Source organism: Anomaloglossus baeobatrachus, chromosome 8, assembly GCF_048569485.1.
Source record: "Anomaloglossus baeobatrachus isolate aAnoBae1 chromosome 8, aAnoBae1.hap1, whole genome shotgun sequence".
In the NCBI taxonomy this organism is placed as follows: domain Eukaryota; kingdom Metazoa; phylum Chordata; class Amphibia; order Anura; family Aromobatidae; genus Anomaloglossus; species Anomaloglossus baeobatrachus.
Genome location: NC_134360.1, coordinates 2,591,756 through 2,610,682, shown reverse-complemented (window position 1 = coordinate 2,610,682; position 18,927 = coordinate 2,591,756). Strand labels below are relative to the sequence as shown.

Here is an 18,927-nt window from a genome sequence, read left to right as displayed (position 1 = left end):
CACATTCCCAGTGACTATGGAGAGTATGGAGTGATCTATGAAGAGGCCGTGTTCACACTGACACCTGGTAATTGCTGCCGGTCTCACATTCCCAGTGACTATGGAGAGCTTGGAGTAATCTATAAAGAGGCGGTGTTCACACTGACACCTGGTAACTGCTGCCGGCCTCACATTCCCAGTGACTATGGAGAGCATCAAGTAATCTATAAAGAGGCCGTGTTCACACTGACACCTGGTAACTGTGGCCGGCCTCACATTCCCAGTGACTATGGAGAGTATGGAGTAAAGTATAAAGAGGCCGTGTTCACACTGACACCTGGTAACTGCGGCCGGTCTCACATTCCCAGTGACTATGGAGAGTATGGAGTAAAGTATAAAGAGGCCGTGTTCATACTGACACCTGGTAACTGCGGCCGGTCTCGCATTCCCAGTGACTATGGAGAGTATGGAGTAATCTATGAAGAGGCCGTGTTCACACTGACACCTGGTAACTGCGGCCGGTCTCGCATTCCCAGTGACTATGGAGAGTATGGAGTAATCTATGAAGAGGCCGTGTTCACACTGACACCTGGTAACTGCGGCCGGTCTCGCATTCCCAGTGACTATGGAGAGTATGGAGTAATCTATGAAGAGGCCGTGTTCACACTGACACCTGGTAACTGCGGCCGGTCTCGCATTCCCAGTGACTATGGAGAGTATGGAGTAATCTATGAAGAGGCCGTGTTCACACTGACACCTGGTAATTGCGGCCGGTCTCACATTCCCAGTGACTATGGAGAGTATCGCGTAATCTATGAAGAGGCCGTGTTCACACTGACACCTGGTAACTGCGGCCGGCCTCACATTCCCAGTGACTATGGAGAGTATGGAGTAATCTATGAAGAGGCCGTGCTCACACTAACACCTAGTAACTGTGGTCGGCCTCACATTCCCAGTGACTATGGAGAGTATGGAGTAATCTATGAAGAGGCCGTGTTCACACTGACACCTGGTAACTGCGGCCGGTCTCGCATTCCCAGTGACTATGGAGAGTATGGAGTAATCTATGAAGAGGCCGTGTTCACACTGACACCTGGTAATTGCGGCCGGCCTCACATTCCCAGTGACTATGGAGAGTATTGCGTAATCTATGAAGAGGCCGTGTTCACACTGACACCTGGTAACTGCGGCCGGTCTCACATTCCCAGTGACTATGGAGAGTATGGAGTAATCTATGAAGAGGCCGTGTTCACACTGACACCTGGTAACTGCGGCCGGTCTCACATTCCCAGTGACTATGGAGAGTATGGAGTAATCTATGAAGAGGCCGTGCTCACACTAACACCTAGTAACTGTGGTCGGCCTCACATTCCCAGTGACTATGGAGAGTATGGAGTAATCTATGAAGAGGCCGTGTTCACACTGACACCTGGTAACTGCGGCCGGTCTCGCATTCCCAGTGACTATGGAGAGTATGGAGTAATCTATGAAGAGGCCGTGTTCACACTGACACCTGGTAACTGTGGTCGGCCTCACATTCCCAGTGACTATGGAGAGTATGGAGTAATCTATGAAGAGGCCGTGTTCACACTGACACCTGGTAACTGCGGCCGGTCTCACATTCCCAGTGACTATGGAGAGTATGGAGTAATCTATGAAGAGGCCGTGTTCACACTGACACCTGGTAACTGTGGTCGGCCTCACATTCCCAGTGACTATGGAGAGTATGGAGTAATCTATGAAGAGGCCGTGTTCACACTGACACCTGGTAACTGCGGCCGGCCTCTTATTCCCAGTGACTATGGAGAGTATGGAGTAAAGTATAAAGAGGCCGTGTTCACACTGACACCTGGTAACTGCGGCCGGTCTCACTTTCCCAGTGACTATGGAGAGTATGGAGTAATCTATGAAGAGGCCGTGTTCAAACTGACACTTGGTAACTGTGGTCGGCCTCACATTCCCAGTGACTATGGAGAGTATGGAGTAATCTATGAAGAGGCCGTGTTCACACTGACACCTGGTAACTGTGGTCGGCCTCACATTCCCAGTGACTATGGAGAGTATGGAGTAATCTATGAAGAGGCCGTGTTCACACTGACACCTGGTAACTGCGGCCGGTCTCACATTCCCAGTGACTATGGAGAGTATGGAGTAATCTATGAAGAGGCCGTGTTCACACTGACACCTGGTAACTGTGGTCGGCCTCACATTCCCAGTGACTATGGAGAGTATGGAGTAATCTATGAAGAGGCCGTGTTCAAACTGACACTTGGTAACTGTGGTCGGCCTCACATTCCCAGTGACTATGGAGAGTATGGAATAATCTATGAAGAGGCCGTGTTCACACTGACACCTGGTAACTGCGGCCGGTCTCACATTCCCAGTGACTATGGAGAGTATGGAGTAATCTATGAAGAGGCCGTGTTCAAACTGACACTTGGTAACTGTGGTCGGCCTCACATTCTCAGTGACTATGGAGAGTATGGAGTAATCTATGAAGAGGCCGTGTTCACACTGACACCTGGTAACTGCGGCCGGTCTCGCATTCCCAGTGACTATGGAGAGTATGGAGTAATCTATGAAGAGGCCGTGTTCACACTGACACCTGGTAACTGCGGCCGGTCTCACATTCCCAGTGACTATGGAGAGTATGGAGTAATCTATGAAGAGGCCGTGTTCACACTGACACCTGGTAACTGTGGTCGGCCTCACATTCCCAGTGACTATGGAGAGTATGGAGTAATCTATGAAGAGGCCGTGTTCACACTGACACCTGGTAACTGCGGCCGGCCTCTTATTCCCAGTGACTATGGAGAGTATGGAGTAAAGTATAAAGAGGCCGTGTTCAAACTGACACTTGGTAACTGTGGTCGGCCTCACATTCCCAGTGACTATGGAGAGTATGGAGTAATCTATGAAGAGGCCGTGTTCACACTGACACCAGGTAACTGCGGCCGGTCTCGCATTCCCAGTGACTATGGAGAGTATGGAATAATCTATGAAGAGGCCGTGTTCACACTGACACCTGGTAACTGCGGCCGGTCTCACATTCCCAGTGACTATGGAGAGTATGGAATAATCTATGAAGAGGCCGTGTTCACACTGACACCAGGTAACTGCGGCCGGTCTCGCATTCCCAGTGACTATGGAGAGTATGGGAAAGTCATCACTGAGTACAGATTTTACCTCAGAAGTGAGGCTTGTGATAATGGCGGATCAGTTCTGGGGGAGAAGTGATGTGTGATATTGGAGAAATCTGCTTCTCACATTATCTGTGCACTATTGATTAATGTAAATGAATGGGGGCCCTTCTTGTAATACCCTCGTAAAGCTATTGAGCATTCGTGTGCTTAGAGCTGTTTGTGGTGTTTCATTGTGCATATAAAATAATGGCACAGACCCTAGGACTATTGCTCGTTTTTGGAACAATGAGTGTTTTTATTGCATTCTCTGTGTTTTGCTACTAAAATACTATTGTGAGAGTTCGCGCCTCATTACGGGGCTGCGGCCTCTGTGCAGACACAATTATATGACGGAGGTATACAATCGTCGTATCTGCCAGGCTCCTGCTCAGGCCATCCATTACCATTAGAATGGATGCCAGTATGGAGGCTGACGCCGCACTATGGGCCGCCTTATTCCAAGCTGTCACATCTCTCCGGATATAGGAACCATTCATTGGAAATTAATTTCAGTCGTCCTGAAGATCAGTGGGATTCTCCGTTTCTCCTTATGTTACCTCTAATTGCTGACTCCGAAAAAAACTCACTAAGTATCATATTTGAAAACTCTGAATAAAACATAATAGCGCGATCCAGCTGCGAACGATAGATGTCTGGAGGAATAGGAAGCATCTTGTTACTCGGCTGAAGGCGCGGCTTTACTTGTAGAGGTTCATCCACATTGTGTGCGGTTTACAGGGAGTGGAAATGTCTTTACAATAGGACCATGTTTGTTTCTGTGCGTTGTAGTTTTATGTGGATGTATTGTAATGCAGACCTGAAACACATTGCATCATGGGAAAATCAGAAGAAATCAGCCAAGATCTCAGGAAGAAAATTGTGGACTTGCACAAGTCTGGTTCATCCTTGGCTGCAGTTTCCAGATACCTGAAGGTGCCTCATTTATCTGCACAAACAATTATACGCAGGTACAAACAAGAGGGGAATGTGCAGCCATCATACCGCTCAGGAAGGAGACGGGTTCTGTGCACCAGAGATGAACGGGCTTTGGTCAGACATGTGCCTATCAACCCAAGAACAAAAGCAAAAGACCTTGTGAAGATGCTGACGCAAGCTGGCAAGATTGTGTCATTACGACAGTGACACGAGTCCTGTATCAACATGGGCTGAAAGACCACTCTGCCAGGAAGAAGCCATTACTCCAAAAGAGACAGAAAAAAAGCCAGATTAATGTTTGCACATGCAACGGGAACAAAGAGCTTAATTTCTGGAGTCATGTCCTGGGGTCTGACAAAACTAAAATTGAACTGTTTGGCCATAATGACCATCGTTACGTTTGGAGGAAAAAGGGAAAAGCTTTGAAGCCTAAGAACCATCCCAACTGTGACACACGGGGGCAGCATCATGTTGTGGGGTTTTGCTGCAGGAGGGACTGGTGACTTCACAAAATAGATGGAATCATGAGGAAAGAAGACTATGTGGCAATACTGAAGAACATCTCAAGATGTCAGCCAGGAACTTACAGCTTGGGCGGAAATGGGTCTTCCAAATGGACAATTACCTAAAGCTACTGCCAAACTGGTTACAAAGGGGCTTAAGCATAACAAAGTCAATGTTTTGGAGTGGCTATCACAATGCCCTGATCACTAGCGATGTCGCAACATGTAAAGTACCTTTTAGGCAAAGCCTAGAGACCCCCAGGGTGAGGGATATCAGGGGCTTTGATGAAGCAGTAATGGGGCAGTATTCAGCTTATGGTGGTGGTACTATCCAATCCCATCTTCAACATTTAACTCCTCACCTACCCTGTACTGGAGGTCGCTGGATACTTGAGACCTTGTGCTGTGAAATCCATGGGTTTATGCAAGAAGTATAAAGTAGGTCACATACAGTATGGAGCCCGGCTGCAGAGCGTCCGTCATACATTATTCAGACGTTGGCACGGCCATTGCTTTATTTTTGGGTGTGTGCCATTGGAGGTGCTGAGATCAGGCCTGCTGCGCTGGGAAAGACAAGGTCATTTGCTTTGACAGTAATTGACATTGTGTATTTGTTCTTCTCAGGAGATCTGTCAGTGACGAGTCGTCTGCAGGAGCGCTCACCCCAAATACTCGACTGTTATGTCACTTTGGCCCTAAACACTTCACTACTGTCAGATCCGCAAAGACGAGAGCTCAATCCACTGGTGATTCGTGTCCTTTCAGCCACTTGTCTTCCCACGTCACCAACTCCAGTGGAAGTCTTACAGGTAATTTCTGTCTGTCTTCTGTATACATACACTACAGTCTGTATACATGCACTACAGTCTGTATACATGCACTACATTCTGTATACATGCACTACAGTCTGTATACATGCACTACAGTCTGTATACATGCACTACATTCTGTATACATGCACTACAGTCTATATACATGCACTACAGTCTGTATACATGCACTACATTCTGTATACATGCACTACATTCTGTATACATGCACTACAGTCTGTATACATGCACTACATTCTGTATACATGCACTACATTCTGTATACATGCACTACATTCTATATACATGCACTACAGTCTGTATACATGCACTACATTCTGTATACATGCACTACAGTCTATATACATTCACTACAGTCTGTATACATGCACTACAGTCTGTATACATGCACTACATTCTGTATACATGCACTACATTCTGTATACATGCACTACAGTCTGTATACATGCACTACATTCTGTATACATGCACTACAGTCTATATACATGCACTACAGTCTATATACATGCACTACATTCTGTATACATGCACTACAGTCTGTATACATGCACTACATTCTGTATACATGCACTACAGTCTGTATACATGCACTACATTCTGTATACATGCACTACATTCTGTATACATGCACTACATTCTATATACATGCACTACAGTCTGTATACATTCACTACAGTCTATATACATTCACTACAGTCTATATACATTCACTACAGTCTGTATACATGCACTACAGTCTGTATACATGCACTACAGTCTGTATACATGCACTACAGTCTGTATACATGCACTACATTCTGTATACATGCACTACATTCTGTATACATGCACTACAGTCTATATACATGCACTACAGTCTGTATACATTCACTACAGTCTGTATACATGCACTACAGTCTATATACATGCACTACAGTCTGTATACATGCACTACATTCTGTATACATGCACTACATTCTGTATACATGCACTACAGTCTATATACATGCACTACAGTCTGTATACATTCACTACAGTCTGTATACATGCACTACAGTCTGTATACATGCACTACAGTCTGTATACATGCACTACATTCTGTATACATGCACTACAGTCTGTATACATGCACTACATTCTGTATACATGCACTACAGTCTGTATACATGCACTACATTCTGTATACATGCACTACAGTCTATATACATGCACTACAGTCTGTATACATGCACTACATTCTGTATACATGCACTACAGTCTGTATACATGCACTACATTCTGTATACATGCACTACATTCTGTATACATGCACTACAGTCTGTATACATGCACTATATTCTGTATACATGCACTACAGTCTGTATACATGCACTACAGTCTGTATACATGCACTACAGTCTGTATACATGCACTACATTCTGTATACATGCACTACAGTCTGTATACATGCACTACATTCTGTATACATGCACTACATTCTGTATACATGCACTACAGTCTGTATACATGCACTACATTCTGTATACATGCACTACATTCTGTATACATGCACTACAGTCTGTATACATGTACTACATTCTGTATACATGCACTACAGTCTATATACATGCACTACAGTCTGTATACATTCACTACAGTCTGTATACATGCACTACAATCTGTATACATGCACTACAGTCTGTATACATGCACTACATTCTGTATACATGCATTACAGTCTATATACATGCACTACAGTCTGTATACATGCACTACAGTCTGTATACATGCACTACATTCTGTATACATGCACTACATTCTGTATACATGCACTACAGTCTGTATACATGCACTACATTCTGTATACATGCACTACAGTCTGTATACATGCACTACATTCTGTATACATGCACTACAGTCTGTATACATGCACTACATTCTGTATACATGCACTACATTCTGTATACATGCACTACATTCTGTATACATGCACTACATTCTGTATACATGCACTACATTCTGTATACATGCACTACATTCTGTATACATGCACTACATTCTGTATACATGCACTACATTCTGTATACATGCACTACATTCTGTATACATGCACTACAGTCTGTATACATGCACTACATTCTGTATACATGCACTACATTCTGTATACATGCACTACAGTCTGTATACATGCACTACATTCTGTATACATGCACTACAGTCTATATACATGCACTACAGTCTGTATACATTCACTACAGTCTATATACATTCACTACAGTCTATATACATTCACTACAGTCTATATACATTCACTACATTCTGTATACATGCACTACAGTCTGTATACATGCACTACAGTCTATATACATGCACTACAGTCTGTATACATGCACTACAGTCTGTATACATTCACTACAGTCTATACACATTCACTACAGTCTGTATACATGCACTACAGTCTATATACATGCACTACAGTCTGTATACATTCACTACAGTCTGTATACATGCACTACAGTCTGTATACATGCACTACAGTCTGTATACATGCACTACATTCTGTATACATGCACTACAGTCTATATACATGCACTACAGTCTGTATACATGCACTACATTCTGTATACATGCACTACAGTCTGTATACATGCACTACATTCTGTATACATGCACTACAGTCTGTATACATGCACTACATTCTGTATACATGCACTACAGTCTGTATACATGCACTACATTCTGTATACATGCACTACATTCTGTATACATGCACTACATTCTGTATACATGCACTACATTCTGTATACATGCACTACAGTCTATATGCATGCACTACAGTCTGTATACATTCACTACAGTCTATATACATTCACTACAGTCTATATACATTCACTACAGTCTGTATACATGCACTACATTCTGTATACATGCATTACAGTCTATATACATGCACTACAGTCTGTATACATGCACTACAGTCTGTATACATGCACTACATTCTGTATACATGCACTACATTCTGTATACATGCACTACAGTCTGTATACATTCACTACAGTCTGTATACATGCACTACATTCTGTATACATGCACTACATTCTGTATACATGCACTACAGTCTATATGCATGCACTACAGTCTATATACATTCACTACAGTCTATATACATTCACTACAGTCTATATACATGCACTACAGTCTGTATACATGCACTACAGTCTGTATACATGCACTACATTCTGTATACATGCACTACATTCTGTATACATGCACTACATTCTGTATACATGCACTACATTCTGTATACATGCACTACATTCTGTATACATGCACTACAGTCTGTATACATGCACTACATTCTGTATACATGCACTACATTCTGTATACATGCACTACAGTCTGTATACATGCACTACAGTCTGTGTACATGCACTACAGTCTGTATACATGCACTACATTCTGTATACATGCACTACAGTCTGTATACATGCACTACAGTCTGTATACATGCACTACATTCTGTATACATGCACTACAGTCTGTATACATGCACTACATTCTGTATACATGCACTACAGTCTGTATACATGCACTACATTCTGTATACATGCACTACAGTCTGTATACATGCACTACATTCTGTATACATGCACTACAGTCTGTATACATGCACTACATTCTGTATACATGCACTACAGTCTGTATACATGCACTACATTCTGTATACATGCACTACAGTCTGTATACATGCACTACAGTCTGTATACATGCACTACATTCTGTATACATGCACTACATTCTGTATACATTCACTACATTCTATATACATGCACTACAGTCTATATACATGCACTACAGTCTATATACATGCACTACATAAACAGAAGACTATAGTACAATTGACTTTATTTTTGAATTTTACACTTATAGAGCGCTGGTATCAGCATCTGAAAAGTCCATCAGTCTGTAAACTGGAGCAGATATGACATCCCACGGCTGTATTCACATGGGCTGTAATTGTCGTCTTTTTAAAAATCTGCCGCAAAAGATCTTCCATGAGTTTCTGATGTGAAAATGCAGTGATATTATTGCAGTCAAGTCACGAGGCCAAATATTACCCGCAAAACTGTATTTAAATACCCGCCTGTAAGAATGCCCCCCAGTACATGTATGTCAGGTGTTCTTCCTGCAGATTCCAGTCCATATTCAATGTAAAATTGCCTGCGAACTACTTAGAAACGTGTTCACATTATGTTCAATAGTCAATATAAGCCTTCCACAGTTTTCAATAGTCAATGACCCGAAACACACAGCCAGGGCAACTAAGGAGCGGCTTTGTAAGAAGTATTTCAAGGTCCTGGAGTGGCATACCAGTCTCCAGACCTGGACCCAATAGAAAATTTTTGGAGGAGCTGAAAATCAATGATCCCCTGCGACAGCCTCGAAACCTGAAAGGTCTGTAGAAGATCTGTATGGGGGAGTGACTGGAACGATCTGGAAAAGATCTGTTTGGAGGAGTGACCTGAAAGATCTGTTGAAGATCTGTATGGAGGAGTGACCTGAAAGATCTGGTGAAGATCTGTATGGGTGCGCTCACACGAGTGTGAAAATCGGACGAGTGGAATGCGAGAAAACTCGCATTGCACTCTGACCAATGTTAGGCAACGAGGGCGAGCAGTTGGGCAGTTTTATCGCATCCAGATTCTGGATGCGAGAAAAGCGGCAGCATGCTGCGATTTTCTGCTACAGCCGTATCCCTCGCACCCATTCAAGTGAAAAATGTAACGAGAGATACATCGGACTGCACTCGGATGTTATCCCAGTGCAGTGCGATATACGCACAGGCTGACAATGGAGGAGATGGGAGGATTAACCCCTCCCTCTCCTCCGCAGCTCCCGCACTCAGCTTCACAGGTGTGACCCGATCGCAAGATCGGATCACAGTCGCATGACACTCTGCTCACACAGCAGAGCCTGAGACGGGGGTCATTAGCATATTGCATCCGATGCTCTCGCATCGGATGCCATACGCTCGTGTGAGTCTAGCCTATGGAGGAATGACCAGAAAGATTTGGAGAAGATCTGTATGGAGGAGGGACCTGAAAGATCTGGAGAAGATCTGTATGGAAGCGTGACCTGAAAGATCTGGAGAAGATCTGTATGGAGGAGTGACCTGAAGGATCTGGAGAAGATCTGTATGGAGGAGTGATCTGAAAGATCTAGAGAAGATCTGTATGGAGGAGTGACCTAAAAGATCTGGAGAAGATCTGTATGGAAGCGTGACCTGAAAGATCTGGAGAAGATCTGTATGGAGGAGTGACCTGAAGGATCTGGAGAAGATCTGTATGGAGGAGTGATCTGAAAGATCTAGAGAAGATCTGTATGGAGGAGTGACCTGAAAGATCTGGAGAAGATCTGTATGGAAGAGCGACCTGAAAGATCTGGAGAAGATCTGTATGGAGGAGTGACCTGAAAGATCTGGAAAAGATCTGTATGGAGGAGTGACCTGAAAAATCCGGAGAAGATCTGTATGGAGGAGTGACCTGAAAGATCTGGAGAAGATCTGTATGGAGGAGTGACCTGAAAGATCTGGAGAAGATCTGTATGGAGGAGTGACCAGAAAGATCTGGAGAAGATCTGTATGGAGGAGTGACCTGAAAGATCTGGAGAAGATCTGTATGGAAGAGCGACCTGAAAGATCTGAAGAAGATCTGTATGGAGGAGTCACCTGAAAGATCTGGAGAAGATCTGTATGGAGGAGTGACCTGAAAAATCCGGAGAAGATCTGTATGGAGGAGTGACCTGAAAGATCTGGAGAAGATCTGTATGGAGGAGTGACCTGAAAAATCCGGAGAAGATCTGTATGGAGGAGTGACCAGAAAGATTTGGAGAAGATCTGTATGGAGAAGTGACCAGAAAGATCTATCATAGTATCATAGTATCATAGTTTTTAAGGTTGAAGGGAGACTCTAAGTCCATCTAGTTCAACCCGTAGCCTAACATGTTGATCCAGATTAAGGCAAGAAAAAAAAAAAAAACCCAATGTGGCAAACAAGTTCCAATGGGGAAAAAATGTCCTTCCTTCGTCCACATCCGGCAATCAGACTAGTTCCCTGGATCAATACCCTGTCATAAAATCTAATATACATAACTGGTAATATTACATTTTTCAGGAAAGGCGTCCAGGCTCTGCTTAATGTTAGTAGTGAATCCCTCATTACAACATCATGCGGCAGAGAGTTCCATAGTCTCACTGCTCGTACAGTAAAGAATCCTCGTCTGTGATTATGATTAAACCTTCTTTCCTCAAGACGTAGCGGATGCCCCCGTGTTCCAGTCGCAGGCCTAGGTGTAAAAAGATCTTTGGAAAGGTCTCTGTACTGTCCCCTCATATATTTATACATTGTGATTAGATCCCCCCTAAGCCTTCGTTTTTCCTGTCTTGGTATTGCAGCCCCCCCATTCCTCTAATAATCTTGGTGGTCTTCTCTGCACCCTCTCCAGTTCAGCTATGTCCTTCTTATATATCGGTGACCAGAATTGTACACAGTATATAAGTGCGGTCGCACTAGTGACTTGTACAGAGGTAGAAGTATATTTTTTTCATGAACACTTATACCTCTTTTAATACGTCCCATTATTTTATTAGCCCTGGCAGCAGCTGCCTGACACTGTCCACTAAAGTGAAGTTTACCATCCACCCATACACCCAAGTCTTTTTCTGTGTCTGTTTTACCCAGTGCTCTACAATTAAGTACATAATCATAAATGTTATTTCCTCTACCCAAGTGCATGACCTTACATTTATCTACATTAAACTTCAATTGCCACTTCTCAGCCCAATCCTCCAATTTACATAAATCTCCCTGTAATATAAAATTATCCTCCTCTGTATTGATTACCCTGCAGAGTTTAGTATCATCTGCAAATATTGAAATTCTACTCCGCATGCCCCCAACAAGGTCATTTATAAATATGTTGAAAAGAAGCGGGCCCAATACTGACCCCTGTGGTACCCCACTATGAACTGAGACCCAGTCCGAGTACGTACCATTAATAACCACCCTTTGTTTCCTATCACTGAGCCAGTTTTTAACCCAGTTACACATATTTTCCCCTATCCCCATTATTCTCATTTTATGTACCAACCTTTTGTGTGGCACCGTATCAAAAGCTTTTGAAAAGTCCATATACACAACATCCACTGCATTTCCCTGGTCCAGGCTTGAACTTACCTCTTCATAGAAGCTGCAGAAGATCTGTATGGAGGAGCGACCTGAAAGATAACCACCACTCCAGTGATCAGTGCTGAGGTTTCAGGGCCCAGCTGGGATCCCTGTGCCCATAGTCCTTTAATTTCCGACAGTGCAGATAGCAGAGCTCTCCCACTATCCAATTCACTGAATGGGAAGATAGAGCGATGGTCCCAGATGTGCTCCATCTGGTCAGGGAATAAATATCTTGGATTTTTGTGACAACCCCTTTGGAGAAGCCTCAGTGTCACATCTGGGAGCGACTTGTTTTATCATTTTTTACTAGTCGGGAACCATAACTAAAGGTTCTTGTACCCGGTGTCTCAGGTCAGCAGATAACCAAGCTGGGATTCTCCCCAGGATAGAGACCCTAATAATGTCTAACCCCCCCAGGTAATAGAGGAAGGCAGGTAAGCCACCCACCCGTCACAGCCCATGGGGTAGAGGACGGCTCTCGTCACAGCCCATGCAGTAGAGGATGGCTCTCTGCACAGCGGACCCCTGTAGTCTCTGACAGCCCCTTCAATGTCGCCTTGTTTCTCCTGTATATAATGTGTGATCTCTCCATATCTTCCAGGAAAAATGTCATCCAGTGTATTGCAAATACCGATTCCAAGACCATCCATGTCACAGAACTCACGGCCAGGCACATGGAACACACGTTTATTTCCGGGACGTGAATGTTGTTTTTGTAGGAGCTCTGAGTCCAGGGAAGCTGCGGGAGTTTCTCCTCGGCCCTGCGGTGGAGATCCAGGTGCACGATCGAGATCAGAAGGTGCAGGAGGACGTCAGCAGACCAGTGCTCTTTGGTATGGAGCCTGAAGATGAAAAGCTCAGCAATGTCGGGCTTGTGACTTCTAAAAGCACAATTCACAATCCCTTCATGAAACGGGACAAGTTGTCAGATCCTTATGGAACTGCAAAAATGCAATTGTCTGAGCTGCTGTGTGGTGCCACCTACTTGAATATTTCCATTCCAATCTTCAACTGTGAAAGTCCTGATGCCAAAGAGTATTATTCCAGTAGCAAAAATGGTGGACTGGTTGCCTCCGTCAATGATGGGCAGATTTCCCCCTTCCCTGCAGGTCATTATTTAGAGGCTCAGTCTCGTCTCAAAGTGAGGGTAGACCTGGCAGTGCCCCTGTCTGCCGCGCCCGGGGCCCCGGAGTGTCCTTTTGGACGCATCATCTACATCTTTGATTATAAGAACAATGAGTTGTTTCAAGATCTTCTACTGAAGATAACCGAAATCAACAGCCGCGCATTTACCCTCGACCCAGAACCAATAAAGGTGTCCCTGGACGTCCTCTCCAGAGTGGGATTAAAGGACGATCAGAAAGAGGACACGTCACTGGATGTGATCACGGGAGTTCATCTCATGGATGGAGACCTCCACCTCTTCATCTTAGAAGGATTACAGCAAATGGCTGTAAAAGAATTGTGGGAGACGGTGCCATCAAGGTAAGATTCCTCCTGTATACAGTGACGCTCACGTGTCTGTACACACCGGCTCATGTCTGTACACGTGGAGGGGACACGTCTGTAAATGTGGAGGGGACACGTGTCTGTACTCACCGGCTCATGTCTGTACATGTGGAGGGGACATGTGTCTGTACTCACCAGCTCATGTCTGTACATGTGGAGGGAACACGTGTCTGTAAATGTGGAGGGGACACGTGTCTGTACACACCAGCTCATGTCTGTACATGTGGAGGGGACACGTGTCTGTAAACACCGCCTCATGTCTGTACATATGGAGGGGACACGTCTGTACACACCAGCTCATGTCTGTACCTATGGAGGGACACGTGTCTGTACACACCAGCTCATGTCTGTAAATGTGGAGGGGACACGTGTCTGTACACACCAGCTCATGTCTGTACCTATGGAGGGACACGTGTCTGTACACACCAGCTCATGTCTGTAAATGTGGAGGGGACACGTCTGTACACACCAGCTCATGTCTGTACCTATGGAGGGACACGTGTCTGTACACACCAGCTCATGTCTGTAAATGTGGAGGGGACACGTGTCTGTACACACCAGCTCATGTCTGTACATGTGGAGGGGACACGTGTCTGTAAACACCGCCTCATGTCTGTACATATGGAGGGGACACGTCTGTACACACCAGCTCATGTCTGTACCTATGGAGGGACACGTGTCTGTACACACCAGCTCATGTCTGTACCTATGGAGGGACACGTGTCTGTACACACCAGCTCATGTCTGTACATGTGGAGGGGACATGCGTCTGTACATACAGAGGGGCACGCGTCTGTATCTGTGGAGGGGACGCGCGTCTGTACCTGTGGAGGGGGCACGCGTCTGTACCTGTGGAGGGGGCACGCGTCTGTACCTGTGGAGGGGGCGCGCGTCTGTACCTGTGGAGGGCGCACGCGTCTGTACCTGTGGAGGGGGCACGCGTCTGTACCTGTGGAGGGGACGCGCGTCTGTACATACAGAGGGGCACGCGTCTGTACCTGTGGAGGGGGCACGCGTCTGTACCTGTGGAGGGGACGCGCGTCTGTACCTGTGGAGGGGACGCACGTCTGTACCTGTGGAGGGGACGCGCGTCTGTACCTGTGGAGGAGGACGTGCGTCTGTTCCTGTGGAGGGGACGCGCATCTGTACCTGTGGAGGGGACGCGCGTCTGTACCTGTGGAGGAGGACGTGCGTCTGTTCCTGTGGAGGGGACGCGCGTCTGTACCTGTGGAGGGGACGCGCGTCTGTACCTGTGGAGGGGACGCGCGTCTGTACCTGTGGAGGGGACGCGCGTCTGTACCTGTGGAGGAGGACGTGCGTCTGTTCCTGTGGAGGGGACGCGCGTCTGTACCTGTGGAGGGGACGCGCGTCTGTACCTGTGGAGGGGACGCGCGTCTGTACCTGTGGAGGAGGACGTGCGTCTGTTCCTGTGGAGGGGACGCGCGTCTGTACCTGTGGAGGGGGCGCGCGTCTGTACCTGCTTTCTACTTCCTGGACACCGCAGCATGCCACATGGACACCGGTATCTAATGTTTTTAATTGATTTAGGTATATATACTTGTACTTTCTGACTCATACTCACCTCATTCTCTCCTGATGAAGCTCACTTGATGAGCGACACGCGTTGGGTATGGGGGGTTCACCAGACTTCTGATTGCTACTTTACTTACTTAGGCTCTTAACAGTGATGTACTTCTGTTATGGTGGGTTATTTCATGTGTGCAATTATCCAGCTGTGTCATTATATATGTATGTTTTTTGCATCTCTTGAATGGACTCATTGATATGTCCTATGGCTATTTTGTCCCTTGCTGGTTAATATTTTGCATCATTGTATAGCACCACAGCTTATCATTGTTTTTCTTGTCTGGTATTTTTTGCCTTTTAAATGTTTTTATTGGGGTATGTTTTCAATAAAAGATTTCTGGTTATTTATATATTGATTGTCATGCAGTATATATTGAGCTGAGTGCCAATGCCTGCTTCTTTTCCTCTCTAGTATCAATTGTTTACAGCAGACTGTGCACCCTCATTTTCTTATATTGGTTGGCTGTGCATTCCCTTCTTCTTGCTTCATTGTACCTGTGGAGGGGACGCGCGTCTGTACCTGTGGAGGGGACGCGCGTCTGTACCTGTGGAGGGGACGCGCGTCTGTACCTGTGGAGGGGACGTGCGTCTGTACCTGTGGAGGGGACGCGCGTCTGTACCTGTGGAGGGGACGCGCGTCTGTACCTGTGGAGGGGACGCGCGTCTGTACCTGTGGAGGGGACGCGCGTCTATACACACCGTCTCATGTCTGTACATATGGAGGGGGACACGCGTCTGTTCCTATGGAGGGGAACGCGCGTCTGTTCCTGTGGTGGGGGACGCGCGTCTGTTCCTGTGGCGCGGGACGCGCGCCTGTTCCTGTGGCGCGGGACGCGCGCCTGTTCCTGTGGCGGGGGCGTCACCTGCAGAATTGTAATGTTTGGCGGTGTTTTGTTTTTCAGAGCGGCAGAGCCGCAGGGAAGGCTTGAGATCCTGTACAACTCAGAAATGTCCTTCCATGAGCGTTTATACAGCGACCTGGGCGTTCTGGTGTGCCACGTTCGGCTGCATGGACCGCTGCACTCCGTGGTAGACCGGCCGCTCCTCTACATCAGAGACATGGTCCCGCCGTTGTGCTTCCAGGCCTTGTCCAGGTGGATTCCCTTCCTCATTCCTGATATTCCCTCCTGTGATGCAGAAGCCTCTTCTGGATGATGATGATGATGATGATGTTATGTTATATACCTCTTCTCACTTGTGCTATGTTTCTCGGTGCTTCTGTATGATGATGATGATGATGATGATGATGGATGATGTTATGTGTTATATACCTCTTCTCACTTGTGCTGTTTATCTTGGTGCTTCTGTATGATGATGATGTTATGTTATATACCTCTTCTCACTTGTGCTATGTTTCTTGGTGCTTCTGTATGATGATGATGATGGATGATGTTATGTTATATACCTCTTCTCACTTGTGCTGTGTTTCTTGGTGCTTCTGTATGATGATGATGATGATGATGATGGATGATGTTATGTGTTATATACCTCTTCTCACTTGTGCTGTGTTTCCTGGTGCTTCTGTATGATGATGATGATGATGGATGATGTTATGTTATATACCTCTTCTCACTTGTGCTGTGTTTCTTGGTGCTTCTGTATGATGATGATGATGATGATGATGATGATGATGATGATGATGATGATGTTATGTTATATACCTCTTCTCACTTGTGCTGTGTTTCTTGGTGCTTCTGTATGATGATGATGATGATGATGATGGATGATGTTATGTGTTATATACCTCTTCTCACTTGTGCTGTGTTTCCTGGTGCTTCTGTATGATGATGATGATGATGGATGATGTTATGTTATATACCTCTTCTCACTTGTGCTGTTTTTCTTGGTGCTTTGCTTGCACAATAGATGTAACACGTATGTAGCGTATGGTGCTTCCCCGTATGTTGTATACTGCCCGGCTGCCTGTCGGACCCTCTCTGTGCTGACCTGGAGGCCATCGGTAAGCCTCGGACTTCAATGGCAACCGATTGTCACTCCCCCAGTCGTATCCCCTATGAAGTAGGCTTCATAGGGGCTAGGGCCCACGGCTGCACTTCATAAATGTACTCTTCCAACCCTCCAAAACACGCTATAGCCCCCATCCAGGATCCCGTGCTCTGACACCTCGTACAGTCATGTAGAACCGCGAATGAGAACTCTGCTTGTGTCATATCCCCGTAGCTCCCATAGATCTGTAGGCACGATTCCTCGCTTCATACAACCTGACAGATCTACATCGCTGCGCTCCCTTTATTTGGGTATCCATTGTTACAGAGTAAACAATCCCACATGCAATCTGAATTACTGTAGTTTTCTATGTCTCTAAATGGTTTGTGTTGTGTTTTTTAGGTTAGATTATGTATGCCGTGCCAAAAAGTTGCGAGAGGTCATTCAGAGCGACCTCCTGCCGACGGTGGAAATGATTCACCTTCTCAGCCGAGAATTTGGAGTTCCCCTTAAACCTACAGACTTTTTCACAGCTAAAGGAAATACAGTCAACAAAGAAATGGTTATTTCAGAGAAAACAGATAAAAAGTTCAGACGTCCTGTCCATGTGCCCTTAGATAATAGTAATGAAGCCTATGCTCAGGTGAAGCGGGAGATTGAGAACTGCAAGAACAAGGACCACATCAAGGTGAGCGCAGAGCGCGTCCAGGGGAGCGCAGAGCGCGTCCAGGGGAGCACAGAGCGTGTCCAGGGGAGCGCAGACCGCGTCCAGGGGAGCGCAGAGCTAATAGTAATGAAGCCTACGCTCAGGGGAAGCGGGAGATTGAGAACTGCAAGAACAAGGACCACATCAAAGTGAGCGCAGAGCGCGTCCAGTTGAGCGCAGAGCGCGTCCAGGTGAGCGCAGACCGCGTCCAGGTGAGCGCAGACCGCGTCCAGGTGAGCGCAGACCGCGTCCAGGTGAGCGCAGACCGCGTCCAGGTGAGCACACCCAGGTGAGCGCAGACCGCGTCCAGGTGAGCGCAGACCGCGTCCAGGTGAGCGCAGACCGCGTCCAGGTGAGCGCAGAGCACGCCCAGGTGAGCGCAGAGTACATCCAGGTGAGCGCAAACCGCATCCAGGTGAGCGCAGAGCCCGTCTAGGTGAGCGCAGACCAGCACCTGACATTTATCCTTCCTGAGCCTTCTCATTCCTGATAATTTTCTATCTACCTAATATTCATGTAACAAAGAAAGCTGTATAGGATTGTATACCGTTATTTTAGATC

At 46.0% G+C, this 18,927-nt stretch overlaps 1 protein-coding gene across 3 annotated transcripts in view; it reads left to right on the top strand.

Annotated features, from left to right (window-relative positions):
- The window catches only part of CFAP92 (cilia and flagella associated protein 92 (putative)), a 168,868-nt gene that overhangs the window by 105,030 nt on the left and 44,911 nt on the right, over positions 1 to 18,927 (top strand). For all 3 annotated transcript variants that reach the window (XM_075321247.1, XM_075321248.1, XM_075321250.1), the window contains 4 exons: positions 5,225 to 5,409; positions 13,219 to 14,102; positions 16,616 to 16,807; positions 18,063 to 18,348. In XM_075321247.1, the coding sequence (XP_075177362.1) occupies positions 5,225 to 5,409; positions 13,219 to 14,102; positions 16,616 to 16,807; positions 18,063 to 18,348 (1,547 nt within the window). The remainder of the gene's footprint in view (positions 1 to 5,224; positions 5,410 to 13,218; positions 14,103 to 16,615; positions 16,808 to 18,062; positions 18,349 to 18,927) is intronic.